The sequence below is a fragment of the Protopterus annectens genome, chromosome 11.part0, assembly GCF_019279795.1.
Source record: "Protopterus annectens isolate FY-2018-M chromosome 11.part0, PAN1.0, whole genome shotgun sequence".
NCBI lineage: Eukaryota > Metazoa > Chordata > Ceratodontiformes > Protopteridae > Protopterus > Protopterus annectens.
The window spans coordinates 531688210-531713819 of NC_056745.1; the positions used below are offsets into that span (position 1 = coordinate 531688210).

The 25610-nt window shown below is 38.1% G+C and overlaps 1 protein-coding gene across 1 annotated transcript in view; it reads right to left on the minus strand.

Moving 5' to 3' along the window:
• XPOT (exportin for tRNA) overlaps window positions 1–25610 on the minus strand; it is a 3393313-nt gene that overhangs the window by 195741 nt on the left and 3171962 nt on the right. The window contains exon 24 of the mRNA XM_044088045.1: window positions 17885–17941. Within this exon, the coding sequence (XP_043943980.1) occupies window positions 17885–17941 (57 nt within the window). The remainder of the gene's footprint in view (window positions 1–17884; window positions 17942–25610) is intronic.

The following is a 25610-nucleotide window of genomic DNA, read 5'->3' on the forward strand; positions in this document are numbered from 1 at the left end:
ATCACATTTGTTTTCCATAAAATTGTTACCCCTTTTGTCTTTGTCTTATTAAGTGGACTGTGCCAATATCATACATTCCTTAGGATTCCATTTGTAATTGTCATTTGTTTTGAAATGAGTTTCTTGAAAGAAGACAATTTGTGCTTTGTTCAGTTTTAAATATTTCAGTAGATTTGATCTCTTGCTAGGATTGTTTAAGCCACTGGTATTTAAATATAAAGTTAAATCCAGCTTAGGTTATTTAGACTATGTATTTTTTATTTTATTGTGACTATTAAACATTTTCCTCTGATAACTATAAAGTATATGTTTGAGCTTTTAAAGGAAATTATGAGTTGTATACCTTAAGTGTTTACCAATAAAGTCATGTTTTGGTCAGGCATAAAAATGTGCTTGTGAAATAACAAATTTAAATTAATAAAGGTTAACAAAACTAAGATCCGCACTAGCCATGGAATGGAAATCATTCCTAATCTGATGGATAAACCCAAGTCCATCAGATTATCACTCATACCTTGACAATCCAGGACATCTGAGCTCCATAAATTGAATTATCATATGGAGAATATTTGTAATAGGAATAATCAATATTTATATTATTTTGAACATATATAGTGCTATTGTAGATTAGACAGAATTCTAATACAATATAAATGTCTACTTATTGTATAAGCAATTACTATTTACATGAAAGACAGACGACAAAATTCAATCATAGTAAAGTAGGATGCATCATATATAAAACCTCAGTAAAAGATTATAGCACATAGTTATTTAACATATTCATCATTACTGATGAAGTCTTTCCAAACTTATTAGTTAATATAAATTGTTTGTGTCTTTCGGGTTTTCCCGGTTAGGGGTCGCCACAGCGGAACTCCAGTCCGCTAATGATTGGCAGTTGATTTTTACATACCGGCTTGCCAGGCCTGACGCACAACCTTCAACGAAAGTACGCCCATTCACGCATGTCTCCATGCAGAAGACGCTCTAGCTGAGAATCGAACCGGACAGAGTCTTACTGTGAAGCGACAACGCTACCGGAGCACCACCATCGTGGGTTTATTACTTAATATAAATAAATGGTAATAATATTTATACCTAATGTTTATAATACAATGTATTTTACTGGCTATATCAGAAGTTACAGTTCATTGTTTGCCAGCATTTAAGCAATCACTTTGTTACTAACTTACTTAAAGCATCAAGTTTGTTTTAAGTGAACATTGATGAAAGTTAGTGCATTTTAATGATCAGTGCATCCCTCTTCCCCCCATTTCCTACACAATAAGGATTTTCATATCTGTCATTTCGTATTATAAAATGTGTGAAATTATAGCTTAAAAACAACAAAATCACTTATTGTGATTAATGATTACAAGTTTCCTTTCCATGTTCATCAATTGCCATTTTATGTCATATACTGAAAGTTTTTTAGATTTAAATGGCAACATTCTGTTTTATATAATCATCAAGGGTTAAAATGAGTGATTATTGTCAATTTAATACTATTTGTTCAGAATGTGATTGTTACATTCTGTGACATTCCTAGTTCAGGCTTCTAATGTTTCCCTTGAACAACTTTTTCAGTTTGATGTCATGTATAAAACATTAGTTACTTTGGTAACAGCTTAAATATTACGTATGGTCAAGATGGGTTACAAAACCACAATTCAAGTTAGAGCAATTACATGATTTGTTATGCACATTTACTTATATGAGAAAATCATCATGCTTCCCCCCTTGATGTTCAATATAGTGTATGTCATTTATGACAAGTTAAAACAGTAGTGTTATTATACACTAGCCCATGTTATTAAACTGTCTATTGTCAATTTAATACTATTTGTTCAGAATATAATTGTTACATTCTGCGACATTTCAAGTTCAGGTTTTTATTGTTTCTCCTGAGCAACTTTGTCAGTTTGATGTCATGTATAAACATTGGTTATCGTCAAGATGGGTTACAAAAACTACAATTCAAGTTAAAGGAAATAAATGATTTGTTATGCATATTTACTTATATAAGAAAATCATCATGCTTCCACTTGATGTTCACTGTAGTATGTCATGTATGACAAGTTAAGACAGTAGTGTTATTATACACGAGCCCATGTTATTAAATCCTGTCTTTAATATCTAAATTCAGCAGACTGCTTCATCTTGTATGACGATTATATATTTTATGTCTAGATTTACTAAAATCATACATTACGTAACTATCACGGTTTTTTTTTTTTTGGCTATTGCTTAGTTATCTGAGAGACCACAAGCTGTAATGCTTATTCTTATTATTAGCCCCTTCCAAGCATGCTTATACAGTCCATAGACAAATTACGAGACCCTTCTAGTTTCTTATTTGTTATAAGCATATTTATATCCTTACATACACACATATAAGTACTTAAAGCCACAGGCAACAATACCATCCAGTTTTGCCAGAATACCATTCACTAGCTCATGTGGTGCATTTCCAAGCTGTTCTTAAAATATCCAAACCAATATTTGTCCTGTTCCATTTTACTAGCTTGTTCCATGCAGTGGCCACTCTGCCAGTGAACCACTCAACACACCTTCCATTCCCACTATTTCCACTAAGGAAATCCGATGACTCTAGCACTTCCCGGCAACCCCAAACATCCCCCCTAGAATCAGCTGTCCCCATATGCCCAACACGTCCGAGCAAGCTCACCTCCTAGACCACTGCAAAGGGTTCTGCACAAGACCAAGTGCTCTTAGTTTTTCACAATAACTCAGACTTCCACTTTTATGTAAATTCTTAATGTGTTTGAACTAAAATACATTTTAAATCTAAAATTGCGCTTATTATTATTATTATTATTTTTTTTTTTATCAAGAATCAACGATGAGCTAAACGAACTGTTGGGAGACCATTAATATGTGTATATGTGGTTGAAAGCAGCCCTTTATATATATGTGTATATATATATATATATATATATATATATATATCTACACATGTATTTATTTTAAACCAAAAACATTGCCAAGAATCATCTCAGAGGCTCCTTAGAGCCATTAAGCATTATAGTCACTCTATCTCAGTTACCATAGCAACATGGGAGCGTCTGTTTCTGTTAGTGTGTCTGTGTACTGCATACCCAGAGGCTCGCGATGCACCGAAAGCAAAGCTACACTTCACTGCAACTTTAAGCCTAAATTCCCTCCCCTTTCAGCAAGGCAGCAGCCAGGAAAAGAATGGAGAGCAAACAGATAAAAATAAAAAAAAAAACTCCTAACAAGAGATAACACATTCTTCCAGCCTTCCCACCTCTCACTCAGCAGATGTATAAACAAACTATTCTATGCCAAAATATTCCATATCACAGTTTTATCCACCCCCTTCCCCTGGAACCAGGCTAAACACCAAATGTCTCTTCCTAATACACAAGCATCAGTAAACCTCAATCACAAGCCGCAACTCACAGCTTCCCAGAGACGAAAACGGCAACATACAACAGCTGCCAGACACAGCTGCATCCACACTCACCATGGCAGGCTTAATCAAACAGCACTCGAAGCTATGATACCTGCCATAATTGATATTAACTATGTTAAGACAGAATAATAATGACATTGGTACTAGCTGCCAGACACAGCTGCATCCACGCACACCATATCAGGATTGATCAAACAGCACTTGTAGCTGTGATACCTGCCATAACTGATATCAGCTATATTTAGACAGAATAATGATGACATTTGTACTAAGAGCTTACTATTATTCATCCAGGATATACATGGCATTTCTAAATCATACTTAACTGAAGAAGGCATTAGTCTCCATGACAGCATTTTTTTTTCAAAACACTCCACTGTTACTGCTATTATATATGATGTTAATTTGTAACATTTGAGTCTGAACTCTGATGAATGGTACCTTATTGAATTAATTAATTAATTACTTAAATTATTATAAGTAAAAACAATGAAACATGAACAAGGTAAGTATTCACCGAGTTCAAGTAGGGGAATAGAAACTTCTATGTTTATATTATATGTTGTTTTGTTTGGCTTATATATAATGCAAATAGTAACCCATCTTGACCTACCTTTGTTTGTGAAGAATTACTGGACTCTGAACATTCTGAATAAATCATTACGGTTTCTCAGTTGTTTAAGAAACACTCTGTTTTTTTTTTTTTAAATAAAAACAGATGACAAGTGATGTACCATATCAGTTGATACTTTGAGACATGTAGTTAGAAGAGTTACTATTTTGGGATCGCTATCTTGGAATCCGTTTTTTGTTTCTTCTTTCTAGCATCAGTCCAAGGATTTGTTTCTTTTATTCTTTTAAGAGTAGGGGCCATCCATTCCATTTCTTCTGGGATAGACACTATGTTGTTGTTTTTGATGCCTACAGTAGCTTCTTCTAAGTCATTAAAGGTTGTCATCTCATTGGCAAAAAGTATTTTTATCTTGGCTGGAAAGGCCAGCTGTGCTTTAATGTTGTTTTGTTTCAAGAGTTTTATTATTGGCCAAACTTTTTTCCTTTGGTCTAGTATTCTGGAAGAATAATCATTGTCAAACCTTATCAGGCTTTGATTGGAATTTAAGGGTGATTTTCTCCAAGAAGATTTTAATATTAGTTCCTTGTCCAGAAATTTTCAAGTTTATAACTATGGATCTAGGTGGAGTATTTGTTGAATTAGAAGCAGGTTTCCTCAGTGCTCTATGCACCCTTTCAATTCCAAATGAAAGTCCCTCTTTCAAGTCTAAAAATTCAGGAATCCAGGTTGTTAATAATTAAATAATGTCTTCTCCTTCAGTGTTTTCAGGCAGACCAAAGATCCTTATGTTGCTTCTCTTTTCCCTGTTTTCTAAATAATCTATTTTGTTAAGCAGCTATGTGTTCTGTTTAACCAGAAATTATTTTTGTAATTCTTCCTCTGAGTCTCCCTTCAATGTTATTTAGAGAAGTCTCTCTATTTGTTATTTTTGTATGGTGTTGCTGTATTAGTTCCTTAAGAGTATCAGTCTGTTTTTGAGAACTTAATTTGAGGTTTTCTAAGTAATTTTTAAAGCCATCCATTTTCAAAGATATTTCCTGTACGGCAGATGTCATCAATTGCAGTGCTTTTTTCAAAGCAGCATCTGGATGAGAATTCCTCAAGTTGATCATATTCAGTGACTCAATATATCACCAAGTTACCTGACATGAAAAGTTTTGTACATCTCCATCAAAATTGATATTTATGTAGTTTAGTAGTTTATAGATGTCTGATGTTTTACACTTGAAAATAAAAAAAAATCCTATATTATTATACTAGTTTATGGAGCTCTCAAAATTCACTGCTCTCAGTTGGCCATCTAGGCTCTGCCCCTTCAAGAGAGATCTTGATGCATGGGTGGGAAATAGAAAACTCACTCCAATGATCACTCCAGTGGCTTTACTCAACAGAGGCACTGGGAACTAAGGTTGGGTGGCACAATGCCAGGGTAATCCTATGGGCTAGGTTTGTAAAGGCTCCAAGGCCATTAGCCCAGTACACACATATGAACCTATGAAAGTAGTGAACTATATTAAAAAAGTATAGTGCACATACGTATGCTACAGGAGACACACTGGAAAGAACTGAACATGTGAATGAATTTGATGTTTATTCAACAAATACCTGGGGCAAAGGAAGATGAGTACTTAATATTAACTGCAACAGGAGTTCCAATAGTGAGAGAAGAGGAAAAACAATAATAATGGTAGATTTGAAATATTAAGGGGCTACTGGCATGCATTCATATTCCACCTAAAACTGCTATAATGGAGCTTAAGAAAATTTGGGAGAGACTTCCAAGATGGCTACACATTGAGTAACAACCTATTTCTAGCTCTCCCAGTGTGAAACTCAGCATAGGCCAGTAGACTTGTATTTATGAATATATTTCAATAACTGTCTAGGAAGTGCACTTTCTGGATGCCAGGAATAAAGAAGTACAGAAGACCTGGAAAAAAAATCAGCTACAAAAAGTGAGTGAGAAACACTGACTGGGGACAGTTCCACAGCTGTTCAGCAAAAAGCAATGCAACCTTCAGACATGACTTCAGGTAACCTACAGGAAGATACAAGACAACTGCATACAGACCTGGCTAAAATAGACAAAACACTGATGGAGTATATCAACACAACAACAAAAAGCTGGAAAAATGGAAGACGCTTTAAACAGATATTCAGACGAGATGATAAAGCTGCAAAAGTCAGTGGGTGAAATAAAGAAAAGGATGGACGACTATCAGACTGCACAGGAAGAGATGCTTTCAAAAAATAATAGAATTAAAGGACAGAGCACATAGGGAAAACCTGAGATTTTCAGCTATACCACAGAAGCTGGAAAAAACAGATGGCATTAATTTTATGAAAGCACAAATAAGCAACTGGACTGGTTTTCCACAGCAGGAGCTGTTAGTAGAAAGGACGCATTGTGTGTATGTTCCAAACCTGGCTATGAGAAAGCAGCCTAGACCTTTAATAGTAAAGATGTAATCCTACCTACCAGCGGAAGGAGTTGATTCTGACAAAACTGTGGCAGAAGGACAAAGTACTATAAGTGGGAGACAGCAGAGTGTTTGTGGAGAATGATTACTCACTGTACACCAGACAGAAGAGGAGCAAATTTATTCCACTATTCAGGGAATGTCGAGATGCAGGTGTGAGAGTCAAACTGGTGTACCCAGCTATCTTCAAGTTATTCTTCCCTGGTGGGACAAAATCATTTTTTGATGAAATACATGCTAAGGAGGAAATACAAAAGTTTGTCCAACAAAATGTAAGCTGTGAAAGAAGAAAATTCTGCTTTTTGTTCTTCTGGTAATAAAGACCACAGCGAGACTGTACCTGTGAAATCTTTTCCACTGTTTCAACAGAAAATGTTGGAGAGAAGGAAGGAAGCACAAGAGTTGACTAGAAGAATCAAGACTATATTGGAAATGAAGCAGGGACAGGATTTTGGAGATGAACAGTAATAAAACCAGTAACTTAACATGGGATTACAATGCAATACTACTACTTGTGAAATATGGCAGAACAAAAAAATCTGGAAATACTGGACTTTTTCAGAGTTTGTTGGACTTCCGGGGGACCCTAGAGCGTATGCCTTATTTCATGTCATTTATGTTTGGAAAAGTGGTTTGGGGAGGGCAAGAGGAGGCAGAAAGTTAACTGTAAGTAATGATTCTTTTTCTTAAATAGTACCAATTTTGTGGCATGTGGTTTTCTTTACATATTATAAAGTAAAGTTTATTCAGGTATTTTTAAGTGTAATAGGGATTGTAAACTGGTGCTGCTTTATTTTCTTTTCTTTCTCCCTTCTCTCTCTCTTCTTGTTCAGTTTTAAGAAATGTATTTAAAAAAAGCCTGGTTAAAAAGCATGACAAAAGAGAGAGTAATGTACTTTTTCTCATTCTTGCATGAGGAAATAACTGGATTAAAGACCTTATAATGATTTATTAACACGTTTTAACAGAGAGCAAGTATATGAAAAAGAACACTGAATATTATGAGGCTTTATTTCTAGCAAACTCTAAGCTCAGTAAACAATTTTGCTGGTCTTCATGCTTCCATGGAAACAATCTGATAAAAATAAACTGGGTACCTGGTTCTCATGTCTCCATAGAGACAATCTGATAAAGAGAAACTGGCTACAAGGCTGGTGGAGAATGAATGGCTGAGAGGGGAAAAAAAAAAAAGAGAAATTGGCTAAGAGATGATGTTCAAAGTCAATATACATCCAAAAGGCTAGACTGGGAGACCAAAAACAGCAAAAGTCTCAAGTAAAAAAAGTAGAAGGAATCCCAGAAGACAAAGCTGTAGCACAATTATTTTAATAAAAAACAAACCTTGACAACAAATGGTGAGTGCTTTTGCACCGAAGTGCTTCTTCAGACAAAACATCACAGCAAAACGCATTTATATAGTAAAACAGCAGTCATCAATTATTCAAATGAACAATTATCACTTAACTAAATCCCTTGACTTTAGAATGGGTCTTAAAGAAACCCTGTCATTGAGGCCAGGTTTCCTTTCTGCACCAAACCTCAAAATCCACTGAACTTCTCTCTGTTCAGTATAGTTATTTAAATCACCACCTCTGGGATTGTTAAACACTACCTCCATTACTTCAAAAACAAAACTATGCTGCAAGTCAGATTCTAACACATGTTTAGCTACAGCATTTGTAGCATTGCACTTTTTTATGGCATAGGTGCTCACGAATCCTCTCACAGAGCATTCTCTTAGTTTTCCCTATAAAGTAACTGTTACAATCTTTGCAGGTAGCTAAATAAACCAGGTTTTTGGTTATAATTGTTAATTTTAATAATTGACGACTGCTGTTTTACTATATAAATGTGTTTAGCTGTGATATTATTTGTCTGAAGAAGCACTTTGGTGCAAAAGCGCTCACCATTTGTTGTCAAGGTTTGCTTTTATTAAAAGAATTGTGCTACAGCTTTGTCTTTTTGGATTCCTTTTTTACTTAAAAGATAATGTTATCTGAAAGCATTCAGGGGGTTTTCCAAAGTAAATAATGTTCTCTGAAAGCATTTAGGGGCTTTCCCAAGATAGCTAAAACATTCAGGGGTTTTCCAAGCTGGGAGAGCTTTAAAACTTAAGACAAAACAAATCAGGACTTACTGTAGTAGAAGCAAAGGATGCACCATGCATCGTAGCATGTGTGACATCTTGATAATATCCCACCAGACTGCCACCAACGATGTGACATCATCACTTAAAACCTGGGTTAGTAATTAAGCAACCTCAATCCTCACTATTGACTCCAGTGTGGCTGTGTCACGGGAAACACCAGAACACAGAGCACACAACAGTAAAATTCCACAATTCTCCTTAAGAACACAACAGTAGCATGCTCTATTTTCCTGGGACAGGACTATATACCTCTATCCACCTCAAATGTATTCCCTTATTAAACACTTCAAAGCAAGGTGTCCTAGTTTAAGACCTCTGACTCACTCACTCACACTCAAAATAAATTTAAATCTCACACACTCAAACACTTTATGGGAAACCTCACACAGATTTCCAGCTGTGTCCTCTCCCCAATACAAATGGTAATGTCACCACCAGAGTCAGATAGGTCTACATGCCCTTCAAAAAGTGATCAATTATTAAAAATTAAATATCAAAATAAATGATAGCTATGACCAGAAGCAGCCAAGCATTTGAGATGGCCTGGGGAGTATCAAACAGGTATAAGCACTCTCTATACTCAAAAGAACACTGATTGTCCAGCTACAACATAAAATAATGAAAAACATTTAATAATAAGTAAAATTGTGACAAAGGGAGACACTGCCAGAAGAGCTATCTGGAATTTTGTAAATAATTATAATTATTTACAATATTCACAAATGACACAAGTCATTTGTGAATATCAACATGATTTACCAGCTGATTGTACCCAACACTACCTACAAAAAGCCTCTCCAAGCAATCCATCCCTTTAAACTATTCTCCAGGCTCTCACCCCTGAGCGTTAACCCTGGGACTACAAAGACCTTGCTGACCAACAGCTGAACTAGCTGATTGTACCTACCATTACATACAAAAAGCCTCTCCAAGCAATTCATGTACAGTAGAATTGTGAGGTTAATTTAACCTAATAGCTGTGCACTCCAGGTACTAAACTCTAAACCTGGTGGTTTCTAGCTTATGGTAAGGGACGTCAGCAGCCCAACTTAGTCCACCATTGATAGCGCCCGTTTTTTTCTCTCCACACTCTCTCCTTCCATCCCTGCCGAAAGTTGTCTGTTTTTTACCCACTCACACCTATAGACAGCCCTCCCTACTCTGTCCTAGTACGGTCTAGCTTACTCTTCTAGGTTTCTTGTTACCTTCTCTTATTTCTCCTACTGCCCACTACTTACCTGCTTCTAGTTATTTAATGCTAATCATGTCCTGTTGACCATCACTCTGTCTTACAACTGGCAAACATTTCTTCTTGATTTTCTCCCTCTCTCTCCCACTACAACTCTCGCTTTGCACTTTTCTTTTTCTCTTATACTCAATCATCTACAGCTGGCTGTTCTTTTTATTGTGAGTGACTATCTCGCTGTACTGACTCTCGTCCTGGGTGATTTTGCTGGGTGCCTTTTCCTGTCCACTTCTATTTAACCTCTCCCCCCTACCCAATTTCTGGCCAATAGTTATCATAGGGCCCCTTCCACTCTCAGATGCTATTTTTAAATTGTAGTGATCCCTTGCTACTAGGTATCCCTTTCTGTAAGCGTGTACTCACCAAGTATGTTGAGCAACTAGACTTTGAATGTTGACTGAGCCTCCTATTTTATATGCAGAACTAAATATCTGCTGTTTCATTGTTTTCTTTTTATGCTTAGCTGTTTTTAAAGTTATAGGTGTTCATATTTTATGTAGTTTATCCTTATTGTATGAATGCAATGCAAGATGTATGATCTTTCAGACAAGTATAGCTGCTTACTTTTAAGTTGTAATGTCCTGTTCATAGCTGATTTCATCTAATATTACAACTATGTATGAGCAAGCAGCAATTAATAGTATACGCCGCTCATACCCTCTACAACTTGCATTTGCCTAGAGTGTAGTACACTTCTTTTATACAATACTGTTGATAGTTTGAAGCTGCGCTTTACTGCCACCTGTTTTTTGACTCATTTATTAATATACTAATTTATTCATTTACAAAGTTATATTTGATGCGGCTACCTAATACAGCTAATACGGAGGAGTGTGCAGCAAACAATGATATAAGCTGCTCCCACCTTCTAAAACCAGTATAATCTAGCGTGCTGTACTTAAATCACATGCAGCAGTGCTGTTCGCAACAGGCTCGGCATGACTGACTGGATGTTTTTCATTTGTCTTATATATGCTTAGCAATGCTAGTAATGAATTACTGGTAAATTGCCAGTAAATTTGATGTCTAATAACTGCTCATAGGCCGCCTGCTCTATTTTTGATCTTATTTTAGCTCGACCAAATCCTAGCAGTGTTAACTGCTGCCAGTGTCTTGGATATAATGACATTGTGTATAATCTCACAAACTCTAGTGACCTAGTAGTGGACTGTGAGCAGTATTGTTGTGTTGTACATACTAAATGGTGTTTCTCTACTAGTTAAACTACCTCACTGTGCTTTTCAGCCTTTTTCTTACATGTTTACGGACATTTAGCATCTTTTAGCATCATGCCTTTTAAACTATTCGCTGGCCTCTCACCCCTAAGCATTAACCCCGTGACTACAGATACCTTGCCGAACCAGCTGATTGTACCTACCACTGTCTACAAAAAGCCTCTCCAAGCAGTTCATGTATGCTATAACTGAGAGGTTAATTTAACCTAATAGCTGTGCACTCCAAGTACTAAACTCTGAATCTGGTGGTTTCTAGCTTATGGTAAGGGACGCCAGCGACCCAACTTCGTCCGCCATTGATAGCTCTCCTGGGATTTTTTTCTCCACACTCTCGCCTTCCATCCCTGCCCAAAGTTGTCTGTTTTTTGCCCACTCACACGTTTAGATAGCCCTCCCTACTCTGTCCTAGTACTGCCTAGCTTACTTTTTTAGGTTTCTTGTTACCTTATCTTATTTCTCCTAGTACTCACTAATTACTTGTTTCTAGTTTAAAGCTAGTTCACCTCGACAATCACTCTGTCTTACTACTGACAAACATTTATTCCAGAGTTTCTCTCTCTCATTACAACTCTCTCTTTGCACTTTTCTTTTTTTTCTTAGACTCAATTATCTATACCTGGCTGTTTTTTTTTTTTACTCCAAGTGACTGATCATCTCTCACTGCACTGATTCTCGTCCTGGGTGTAACCCCTGCTATTCTCTGGCTCACTCCACTCTGCTACCCTACCCCCATTCATACCGACCCTCAGTCTCCTGTAACTTGCAGTTAACCAGCCCCTCCCCTCTACAACCACACCCCCTCAAGCAGCAAATCAAAATTTGTGTTTTACCTAACCCATCCATTCTAAACTGTTAACAGATGCTACCAATGTTTTCTCCCCCAGCCTAAGCATCCTATATCTCTCCGCTAGTTTATTTACTCGCTCAATAAACTATTACCTTTCTATACTTTACTCTATTAACTTCCTATCACTATTCTCACCTTCAACAAATACATCTTTGCCCTTTCTCTCCTTCAGTCCCCCTACTTACCTATACCTTACCCTTTACCACTTATTTTTATTTCAAATGTTTCAACTTTAAACTTCACTACCACCCATCCACTTACTAAAATCTACATTCTCTACTATGTATCATATAAAATATGCTATACCTCTCACTGTCCTATTAGCTCTGTTACTCCTATCCCTTTATACTACCTCCTTCCAATCATTCTCCAACCTTACCTGTAATTGATGAGCACCAGCATGACAAACCTATTTACATCTCCCCATACCTCTAAAATACCTCCCCTACTCTACTATTCTCTCTCAGACATTTTCTGACCCACAAATATTCTGCTATACTATTTATCACAGTCTGTTTTCAAAATTAAAATGTCTTATCTTCTACTGCCTAACCCACATCAAACTCCAATGTGACATCTATCCTAATCCAGGCCCAACACTCAAAATACTCCCAACTCCCCCCCTCCCAACTTCTTACTCTGCAATTCCACTAACTCCACACCTAACTCCTATCTTCCACTGAAAAAAGTAACTCTGGCCTTCTTATCATTAATGCCAACATAAGTCTGATAAAGTCCATGAATGCCATGCTGCTATTGCCCTCTACCCCCCTGATATATTTGTCATTACTGAAACAAGGCTTAAGCCCCATATTAAATTTGAATAATTTCTTCCTAGTGGCTATAGTATCCTTAGACCTGACAGAGTATCTAGACATGGAGGTGGGATTGCCATTTAGTTTAAAGAAAATCTTAATTTGGTACTGCTCACCTGTACCCAACCTGATATCCCTAACTTAGAAATTTCAGCAGCACACCTAGATCTAAATAACCTTAAGTCCATTATCTTTATTGCAATCTAACTGCCCCCAGCTAAAATGCTCCAATATATTGAAAACATCCTTGAATGGGCCTCTACAAACTTCAGCTATGAAACTATAATACTAGGACATTTCAACCTTGACTGGACCACCTGGTCCTCCTATCCCCCAACAAATTTTGTTAATCTGTATAATTTCTGTCAAAGAATTAACCGCCCCACATGCATTAACAAGCACTCCAAGAGACAATTCATTCTTGACTGCATTTTAACTAATGTGTCCAATATTGCATATGAAGCTGGGTGTCTCCCAAACCCACTAAGTGATCATTCCCTTGCCTACTTAAATAGAAAGCATTTACACAATTTCTCAAATAGTTCATTTCACTGTATCCACAATAAAAAAATTTCTCTCCATCAATATTTAATTCTCGACTTCTACAATATGATTGGACACCTTTGAAAACTCTTCCACTTGACAGTGCAGTTCAGTATTTCAATACCTCTTTCCTACATATACTTAATGATCTAACCCCAATTAGAAAAATATGCATCAAATCCAAACGGCTTCCCTGGTTGTCAAAAGACACGATTCATCTACTAAAAAAGAGAGAGAGAGAGATGGAGCCTGGTCTCACTATCAAAGTTGTAGAAGTAAAGAGAACCTCAGTACCTACCAGCAACTTAGAAATCAAACTAAAAACTAATTAAACAGGACAAAAGAACCTACTTCCAAGCAAATCAGCTAAAATACCAGAATAATCCCCAAAGGTTTTGGCAGACAATTAATCTCCTTCTTAAACCAGGGAAACCCACTACCCCAACTCTGACCAACCAAAATGAGTGCATAGCCTCGCAATTTAACTCCCACTTTATTAACTCAATAACCTCTCTACTCAACACCACCCCTAATACAGCTCTTACCATACCTCAAACTCTCAACAGAAATACTACCCTTCTCCATCTCAAATCAATCCAAACAAGCTATATTAAAACTCTTATTTCCAAATTAAAACCTTGCACACTAGCTGCTGACCAGCTACCTTGTAACATTCTTCAACTAGCTGCTACTTACATAGCTTATCCTATATCTATTCTCATCAACCGCTCTCTGAACAGTAATGTATCACTCCTCTGGAAAATATCTTGCATAATACCCTTACATAAAGGCGGTCCCTCAACTGACATATCCAACTACAGACCCATAGCCATTCTGTCTCCACTTACCAAAATCTTAGAAAAATGTATACACAAACAGATAGACAATTTCCTGTCTAATAATCTAATATCCAATACACAACATGGCTTCCGGCCCAGGCATAATACCAGTACAGCACTAATCTGCTTTGCTGATACTGTATACCAACTTAAAAACAAAAAACAATTAGTCTCTGCTACCTTCCTAGACATGTCAAAAGCATTTGGCAATTTATCACATCAAATACTTCTTAACAAACTAGCCATCTGCAACTCCAGCCCTGAAGCCCTAAAATGGTTTCATAGCTGTCTGTCTGACAGAAAACAAGTCACTCTATGGGACAATAAACTCTCCCCCAGCTCCCCATAAGTGTTGGAGTCCCACAAGGTTCAATCCTCAGCCCACTTCTGTTCATAATCTTTACTAATGACCTTCACATTGCTGCTAATTCAGCCTCAATTGTACAATATGCAGATGATACTTCCCTAATCTGCTCCGCACCTACTATCAAAGAACTCCAAGAAAAAACTCAAGCAGCCCTCCATAATATAGAAAATTACCTAATTCTCCATCAACTTATACTTAACGCCAATAAAACAAGCTTATGGTCTTCCACCATACCCCAACATTTTATAACCTACCTCCTATCTATATTTCCTCTTCCAATTGCATTATAATAGAGCCTGTAGAACATACAAAATATCTTGGTGTCACAACTGACAGCAGACTTAAGTTTGACAAACACTTAGATCTAACCAATTAAAAAGCACATATCAAACTGGGTTCACTCTATAGGGCTAAAACATATCTCATTGACCAAATCAGACTCGCAACAGCTCAAACCCATCCATTATCATCCCTTCTATACTGCTCTCAAATATTTACCAATCATCGCAAATCTGACCTAAATAGCCTTGACAAAGGCAGTCTTACAGTTCTGGTGAGTCTTTGTTTTTCTGGATATCTTCTCCACAACACTGTAACTTAACTGTAACTCTCAACTAACTGCTGCTCTTCACAAACTGCCCTTAACAGTCTCAACTGTCTTATTTTAAAAATAACAGTCAAGTGTTTGAAAAAGTTCTTTTTCCAGTCAGTCATCAGTTCAAATAATCACCTAGCAACCAGGAACATTCTAATGACATCACCTACTGGACAGATGATTTTTCACAAACAATTTGTATTTTATAAACTCCCTCTCAAACATGCATAATTAGAAATACATCAAACACTTTCAGATTCTTTAAACATTCTGTATAAACAGGGAAATACTCAATATTTTAAAAACTTATTTACATTTTCACAATTGGACATGTGGCATACAAGTTAGTCTGATAATATACACAAATCTCCTGCCAGACATGCTAAGACAGATGATAATGTTTTCATTTTATTCACAGCATGGATGACATTTCTTTTAGGTTAACTCAAGTCTGTATGTGGCTGTCAGTTTGTAATTTGTGTTCCTATTAGGAGGTTAAAGCTTCAGCATTTGAAGATGTACATAGTTTTGTGTGTTAGTATGAAGTTAATATGTGTTTTGGGGGGGTTGGCTTTCAATAAAACAAAAAGTTTTATAAGATGTGACATAGTCTCAAATGGATATAAGTAACAACTGTATAAAAGTTCAACCTGCCAAAACAGTACATGCATGTAACACAAAAGCTGGAACTAGACATTTAACAAAAAAGGTGTTATACATAAAAGGTGGGAATAAAAGCTTAATAAAATGATACTTTCTTTAATGTCTTTAAAATGTAAGTGGCCTCAATAAATACAAACAAGAAAGTGTAGTGAACTATATTAAAAATGTAGAGTGCAAATAGCTATGTTACAGGAGACACACAGAGAGAAATGAGTATGTGAATTCCATATAGAAAAGTTTTCAGGATGGTTATTCAGCAGAATACCTGGGATAAAGGAAAAGTGGAGTACTTACATTAATTGCAAGAGGAGCTCCAATACAGATAGAAGATAAAAAAGATAATATTGGCAGATATGTAGTCCTAGAAAATGGAAACCAAATACTAAACTGGTAGTGAATAAAGTAACAGAGATAAAGCAACTGGAACTGGGATCTTTAGAAAAGGGAAGAAGCAAACTACATAGGAAAAATGGGAACTGTGGGTACATTATATGCACAGGAGGAACAAGGTTTAAAAGAAAGCAGGATTTGAATGAGCTTTGTAATACTGATCAATGACTGGATATATTATAAGTGATGTATAATGTTTGCAACTACAGTTGTCTCAACAGGGTCTGTGATGTTTGCAACTAAAATTGTGTTCATGTGGTATGTTTTTCATTTATACAGATGTAAGACTACATATTGCATATGTAATAATTTAATAAAGATTTTTTTTTCTTTAAAAAACAAGAATGGTGGCCATCTGGTGAAAGGAAGCTGGCATATTATTAATGAACAAGTGAGTAAGTACAAGACCAAGTACTGAGCCTTGGGAGACAGCCAGACAGACTACTGCTAGTAAAGAGAATTATTAAAACAATTGCAAATTTTCTTGCCTTTATGGTAATTAGAGAACAATTAAATATTATCTAGACAAAAGCCAGAATCATGTAGTAAGTTCATAAGTAGAATAAATCAACAAGATTGAAAGTTTTTAAGTGCCAGCCTTTTTAAACAGCACTGAAACACTGGCAGCCTTAAGTTGGATAGCCATTATACTGTTCTGTGTTTTGAAGATGTGCAGACAAGAAGAGTATTCCAAGCTGTACAGTAGATTGCAGTTTGTCAACAGACGAGCTTTTTAAATACTTTAGCTAGAAAAGACAGGCTTGCAATTATTTAATAATCTAGTTTGGATAATGAAGCTTTGGCTAAAAGCATTTAATACATAATGGAATAAAACCAGCCTGAAAAGAGACTGAAGATGAAAGATGATGGTGAAGACTTTTCAATGAAGAAGGGATGATGAGAGTAAGGAAATGAGATTTCTTCTTTTTTGGTAAGGCATTCATATACTACATTGGCATATAGTATCTTTAAAGTGGAACTATTGTGTGGAGGATGGGAAATATTAAAAGAGGTAGAAGAGGCAGGATGAGGTGAAAAACAAGCATATTTGTTGAAGTTATTGCAAAAAGGAGTGCATTGTTACTGGTTTGTGTTACTGATCATGTGTCTGTCTTTTTTTTCCCCTCCAACAAATTTTGGGATTTCCTGTGAATGAACGGTGATGAGATATGCAGTCCTTGGATTGGAAATGTTTCTTTATGTGTACTTTTAAAGTGACTACATATGAAGAGATCAGTTGAATTTTTCCACTTATGTCAAACAGGGTCCTTACTTTTTTATTAATTCTTCACATATTTGGGCTAGTGAGACACAGTGATTCCTTCGAAGATGCAAGTTTTGAGAAAGTAAATGGTTTCTTGGACTGGAGTGAGAATATCATAGAATACTTTGTAATTTTCTGGGGGAGGGATTCAGCAAGATACACAGAGAAACACAGAAAGGTTCAATGACCACTTAAAGAACTGGGAAAGAAAAGGCTATGAAAACTATAGAAATGAACTTAACATTTACAATGCTTTAAAATTATTACTTCCCACTTCAAGATATGTTGTCAGTCTATACAGTTAAATTAACTACCAGAAAAGATCCATAGGCAATGCAAGCTAAAGCAGAATCATTGCATTTAATGTTGTAGATCTCTTTACCAAAATATTTTAAGGTATGATTGTTTTACGCTCACCTTTAAATAATTCTTGAAAACCTTTGAATCAGTCTGCTGAAGTACCTGGCAAAATTCCTGCAAAGAAGAAGAAAATTACTATAAAGGAGAACTTAAGAAATTAAAATTAAAGATTTACTAAAACCAAAAAAAAAAAAAACAATATGTAATTAAAATGGGGAAAAAAAAAACTAAAAAAGAAGTTATGTACTCACCATAACATCCCATCTGTGTTGGCCATTTTCATTCTTCCTCAACTGATGGATTTGGATCCACTTGGTAGTTACTAAAAAGTACAGTTTTGTACCTACCATAAATGTAGATGTTCGAAGATCCACATTGCTGCAGTCCTAACACTTGGGTAGTCCGCTGCCCCAGTCGGCCCGAATACCAAAGTATAAGGCTGACGTCGGTCAAGGCGCATTAGTCTGACGTCAGGACGTCAGGGTACAAATGCGCATGACCAACGTCATTTCCTCAGTCTTTTCTTGCCCCAGATGTCAGAAGACCCTAAAAAGATAAGGCCAAACCAAAAAACAACAACACCCCAAACACCCCTGTACCAAATATATGTACAATATATACAAAGTCAGAAAGGTACAATCCCACCCACACAACCACCCCTAAACACAGAGGGGAAGGAGGGAGGGTAAATTGGACTGCAGCAATGTGGATCTTCGAACATCTACATTTATGGTAGGTACAAAACTGTACTATGTTCTTCATCTCACATTGCTGCAGTCCTAACACTTGGGTAGAATCCCAAAGCAGAGGTAAGGGAGGATGGCAAATCACAAAGAAGCAGGAGCTGACAACATGCCCTGTAAAATAGCAGTGGCAAAACCAGCCCTAGATTTAGAGTAGAGAGGAAGGTGGTAATGCTTAGAGAAAGTATGCACTGAACTCCAAGTAGCTGCCTCCAAAATATCCTTAGTTGCCACCCCCCTTAGAAATGCTGTTGAAGTGGCAGTAGCCCTAGTGGAATGAGGCCTAATCCCAGCTGGAATCTCCTTGCCATGATGGGAGTAACAGAAAGTAATGCAAAACCCAATCCACTTAGAAATAGTTTGTTTTGACACAGGCTTACCCTGAGAACTCAAAGCAAATGAAACAAACAACTGCTGAGACTGCCTAAAATCCTTAGTCCTGCTTAAATAATAACGTAATTGCCTGTGTACATCTAAAGTGTGCAAAATCTTTTTATTTTGGGGATTTGCATAAAAGGTAGGCAAATGAATAGTTTGGTTTAAAGCCACACTAGAAACCACTTTAGGCATAAAGGAAGGATTAGTACGTAAAGATACCCTATCCTTATGAAAAATCAGGAAAGGCTCAACCGCCATAAGGGCCTGCAATTCAGACACCCTTCTTGCAGAGGTAATGGCTAACAAAAAGCAGTCTTCCATGACAAATATTTCAATTCAGCAGTAGCTGCAGGCTCAAAAGGTTGTAGAGTGAGTTTCTCCAACACAAAATTGAGGTCCCAAGCAGGAGTAGGAGCTCTACGTGGGGGTCTTATATTCTTTGCCCCTCTAAGAAATTGCTTGAACAAAGGATGAGAAAACAATGGTGGGTCACAATCATAGTGAGCTGAAATTGCTGCAGCATGAATCTTAATGGAAGAGAAAGACAAACCTTTGTCCAATAACTCAGTAAGATATTGAAGAGCCACACTCAAATTTGGCTCAGAAACATCCAAATCCTTTGCTGCACTCCAAAATGAAAATCTCTTCCATTTTCCTGCGTACACTTTCCTTGTACTAGGTCTTCTGGCTTCCATAATCACATTCAAAACTTGTTGAGGAAGCTGAGACCTGCTATGGTTCAAAACAGAATATGCCAGGCTGTTAGATGAAGAGAGTGAAGCTTGACATTGAGTAGATGCCCGTCCTTCTGAGACAATAGGTGTGGAATCAAAGGTAAGGGCCATGGAGGCTTCCTTACCAGACTCCTCAGCAATGGGTACCAGTGCTGCCGAGGCCAATCTGGAGCTATTAAAATCATCCTTGGCTTGTCTTGTCTGACCTTTAGGAGTACCTTTGGGAGGAGAGGCAGAGGTGGAAAGGCATACACATGAAGATTTTTCCAACTGAAAGAAAGAGCATCCACTTTCCAGGCTGTGTGATGAAACCTTTTCGTGCAAAACTTTGGCAGCTGGTGGTTTAGTGGAGAAGCGAACAGATCTATGTCTGGAGTTCCCCATGACACTGTCAATGTCTGAAATACATGAAGATCCAGTTTCCACTCGTGGGGATCCATGATTTGCCTGCTTAACACATCTGCTAAGGAGTTCTGTGCTCCTGGCAGAAACCTTGCTTGAAGATTCAGTTGCAAGCTTAACGCAGTCTCCCACAAAATCATTGCTTGCCTGCATAGAGGATAAGAATGTGTTCCCCTTGTTTGTTGATGTACCACATGACAGTTGTGTTGTCTGTTAGAATCAACACCTGCCCTGGAAGAAGTAAATCCTTGAAAGCCAGTAATGCAAACTGGACTGCTAACATCTCCTTCATGTTGATATGTAGATGCTGCAGTCTGGCAGGCCACTTGTCTTGTATCCACTTTCCATTCAGATGAGCTCCCCAAGCTGTGTCTGAGGCATCTGTCGTTAGAATCTGACTCGCCTCTGGCCGGGTTACAGAGAGTCCCTTGTTTAGGTGACATTCCTGAGCCCACCACAAAAATTCCTTTTGAATGCAAGGTATTATTTGAATGACAGTGTCCAAATCCTGGCAGTGCTGTGTCCATACATTTTTGAGATACCATTGCAGCTTCCTCATATGCAGTTTGGCATTGGGAAGCACCAGAATACAAGATGCCATGAACCCTAAGGCTTGAAGGACTGTCCTTGCAGTCAGCCCGGACTGATGAGATAGTTGATGGAAGTAAAGAGAAAGATTCTTTTGTTTGTCCGTTGTTAAAAAGGCCATCTGGGTTGCTGTATTCAGTCTTACACCCAGAAAGCACATGTCTTGAGAGGGTACTAGACTGGACTTTATTTCGTTCACAGAATACCCTAGGCATCTTAGCACTGCTATCACATATTCCAAATGCTGAAGAAGCACGTCCCTTCCTTGAGCCAGAATCAGGCAATCGTCCAAATAAGGATAGATTTGTATTCCTTTTAGCCTGAAGAAAGCTATCACTGGAGCCAGAACCTTTGTGAATACTCTGGGCGCAGTAGATAAGCCAAAGGGCAATGCAGAGAACTGATAATGAGAATTCCCAGCTCGAAAACGCAGATACTTCCTGCAATTTAGTCTGATAGGAACATGAAGGTAAGCTTCCTTGAGATCCAAAGTTACCATCCAGTGATCTTTGCCCAGCAGAGGTAAAAGCTGTTGTAACGTCAACATTTTGAACTTGGGAATGTCCAGATAAGTGTTGAGGATAGATAAATCCAAAATTGGCCTCCACGTGTTCCCTTTTTTGGTACTAGGAACAGGCGTGAATAAAATCCTAGGCCCCTTTCTGGCACAGGAACCGGATGAATGGCCCCTATTTGGAGTAACAGAGAAATTTGCTTGTGAGCCTCTTTCCTTTGTTGAGGAGGAATGTCTGGCATGCCTTTGAAAGGAGGCAAGGTATGGAAATAAAACCTGTAACCGTGGTGAATGATATCCAATACCCATCTGTCTTGGGTAATTAAACTCCAGTTTTCTTTGAAAAGTGCCAACCTTCCTCCCAAAGGTGCTGCCAGACGAGAAGATTCTGGCAGCTGAAAAGGCAGGTCATTGGGTCTGTTTACGAAAGGACTGACCCCTGCCCTCACCAGAAGATTGAGCAGGTGAACTCCTGTTCTAGGCCTAAAAGAACCTTGAGCTCTGCCCCTACCACGCCTAGACCTACCCCTAGACTGGGAATCATAAGCAGGATATGTCCACCCCTTGGTAGGCCAATTTCTACTAAACTTGGAGGCTGAACCTGCAAAAATCTTTAACCGCCTGCATAGACTTAGCCTTGTCTTCCATTTTCTTTAGAACTGCTTCCACAGGCGAACCAAACAACACATCAGATTGTAAAGGAGCATCTAAAATCCTTGTCTTCACATGCTCAGCTAAATTCTGATCCCTCAGCCAGGCGTGCCTGCGAAGAACCGAACCAGTGGCAGCCACCCTCAAGAGGCCTGCACAGCATCAAAACCACATTGCAAAGAATGCTTACCCACCTGTTCAGAAACATGAACTAAATCCTGCAACTCTACACTCAATACCTTCCGCCAAAGCATCTACCTTAGACTTTAATTGTGAAAGGAGATAATTTTGGTATTTCAACATGTGAAACTGGCAATTCAAAGCCCTCATGGCCAAAGTGGAAGTATACACTTTCTTTCCCCATCTATCCAAAGCCCTTGCCTCTTTATCTGGAGGAACAGGATTTTTAACAACAGAAGCCTTAACACCTTTAGGCCCCTGTGAAACAGTTTCTGGGTCTGCCCTAGGACTCTTAAAAAGATACTTATGAGCTTCAGGCACCCTATAATATCTATCCGGTTTAACTGGAGCAGGAGGCAAAGAATCAGGGTTCAGAGAAGCCTCTGTAAAAACATCCTCCACCACATCTAGAACAGGAGGTATAGCTAAAGGCCTATGCTGGGGTAGAAACAAAAATTCCCTAAGCCTTTTCCTGGAATCAGAGAAATCCTGACCTTCCCATTTAAAATGCTCCCTCATGGAATGAAGAGTCTCTGAAAATGAAAAATCCTCAGGAGGAGAAGCAGAAGGAGTAGAATCATCTACGTCAGAATCAGAGTAAGGGGAATACTCCTGCAAGTCTTCAGCCGAAGACTCAGAAGCATCCGAACACTGCTCAAAACTCCCAAGCTCAGGTTCCACCCTAGGCCTCTTATCAGGAGGGGGCATAGAACCTCTAATCATAGTAATCAAATCTTCTGCCATCTTAAGCATATGCTTCTTAGGTACAGACCCTGAAGAACTAGGGGTAACACCTGAAACAAAACCTGGCCTGCCCCTGGGAGAAGCCTTGGAAACAGCAGGGGAGGGCCTAACCACCTTAGGAAGGGAAGGAAGAACAGCTACCTGAGAAGCCCCTTCCGCCTGGCCTACCTCCTGAGAGGTCACATCTTGCAGTAATAAAGTCTCTCCCTGGGATTCCAAAGAAATTTCTGGCTGAACCTCTGGCTCCACCGAGCCCTCTAAAGAACCAACGTCCGGTACGGACGGTTCTTCCAGCCTAGGCTTTGCTGTTTTGTCCTTGCGCTTTTTGAAGCGGCGCCGCAGCATCCGACGGCATTTTATAATTACACCGCTTCCCAAAAACTAACCTGGCACAATCTAATCTTCTCTTTATAGTGCGTTTGTTAAATCTAGCACAAGAGCGACAGCCAACAACGTCGTGCTCAGGCCCTAAGCAAGGTATACACAAGGTATGGTAATCCCTATGAGGTATCTGTTTCCCACAAGAAATACAGTTATTCACTTTTTCTGACATCCGGTAAAATACTGAGGCAAGAAAAAAACAAAATATTCCCCAACGGGGTACTTAGCCAACTTGGATTCGGTCTGAAACTCCAACTTCGGAAAATCTCAGAACGCCAACCTGCACTTGCAAAACTGCTTCTGCATCGGACCATGTGGCAAAAAAGACTGAGGAAATGACGTCGGTCATGCACATTTGTACCCTGACGTCCTGACGTCAGACTAATGCGCCTTGACCGACGTCAGCCTTATACTTTGGTATTCGGGCCGACTGGGACAGCGGACTACCCAAGTGTTAGGACTGCAGCAATGTGAGATGAAGAACATCTTGCAGTAACCAAAATCTCTCAAGCTTCTCCATTACCAATAATGCACCAATCCTAAGCTGCCTCAGATCGTGTCTGTTGATTTTATTTTTATTTTATTTATTTATTTTTTTTATTTATTTAACATTTGCTGACCAGGAAAGTCCGACTAGGTTCCACAGATCCTGTTTTCATAGGTTCATAGGTTCATACTAGGCTATCTGCCCTAGGGCATTTATAAGCCTAGCCAGAGTATGTTTGGCTTTTGCCACCCATTTTAAATTAATTTTAACATCAACTCTCCTAGTCACTCTAGTCTCAACACCCCTACACATCCAATCCTAAACAGAAAAAAAAAATCAGACCTATTGCTAATGAACATTAATATTAGAAGTACACCAACAAATTAGACTTTATCCATGCCACTCTAGCCACATACTCCCCAGACATAGCAATAATCAATGAAACATGGCTAAAACCATGTACAAAAGATAACGAAATACTATCCCCTCAGGTTACTCCATACCATGGGTGAACAGACTCAACAAAAGAGGAGGTGGAGTTGCTATCCTCTTTAAAGACCATCTCACATTAACCATCCTTGATTGCAGAACTCCACAACTTGGGAGTGCAGAAATCATCTATACCACACTAACAATAAATTCAAGAAAAATACTTAATATAACTGGCTGCTATATCCCACCTGGAAATAATGTCTCAGTTATAGAATATCTATTGCACTGGGCAAGTAGTACCCTTAAGTCAGGAGACAGTCAGACTTGGTGATTTTAATTTAGACTGATTTGCACGTGATGCACATCTCCCCATCCATCACATAAACATCCATGGTTTTACACAAAACTATTCAAGAACCTACCTGAATAGATAAAGCTAGTAAAAAAACAATCAACCTTGGATTGGATATTACTAAATAACTCATCTCACTCAGTCCAATGACGTTGCCTTCCTGATGGTCTGAGTGACCACCTACCCACATTTTTATACAACACATATTCCCACCAAAACCTTCTATGTTTAAACAACTCAAACAAAAACACAACTTTAGTCTTGACAACTTCCTAGATGACCTACAAAGGTGCAATAGGACTCCACTCAAATACCTTGACCTAGATGAAGCAGTGAACCACTTTAGATATATTACATGCACATGCCCTTGTTAGAACCATCAGAGTAAAATCAAACCATGCCCCAATGGTTAAGCGTTAAGCAGAGACACTAGGGCCCTTCTAAAAACTAGAGATAAAGCCTGGTAACTATGGCACAAGACTAACAGTAGTTTCTAAACAGTATCAGGAACTTAGAAATAAGGCAAAAAAAAATGAAATAGGATAAAATAAATTTCTAACATAACATTCAAAACACATATCAAACAAACTCTCAAAAACTCTGGCTGGCTATAAACTCAATTCTTCTCCCAGGAAAATCTATTACACCAACCCCAAACATCCACAACAATTCCGATAGCATAGCTACCATTTTTAACAAACATTTTACTGAATCTATAATTGCCCTTTTCAAGCAGCAAACCCCCTACTCCTGATACCAAACCAGCCAAATCTACAACCAGCAATGCCTCATTCTCTTTCTCCCCAGTTCCTACAGCCACTATAAAAAAAAAACTACAGAAACTAAAACCTACTACACTTGCCGTAGATAATTTACCCAGTGAATACCTCAAAATTGCAGCTGAATCTACAGACTTCCCAGTATCAATCCGTATAAATAGATCCATTATCGAAAACAAGGTCCCTCAACTGTGGAAAGTTTTCAATGTAATCCCACTTCATAAAGGGGGACCTTGAAGAGAACTGACAAACTATTGGCCAATTGCTATTCTTCACCTCTTTCTAAGCTACTCCAAAGGTGTATTCATCTCCAGGTCCTGAAATTCTTACTAACAAATAATCTTCTCTCAAACACTCAGCATGGGTTTTGCCCATCACATAGTACCACTACAGCTCTCTTATCCTTCACTAATACCGT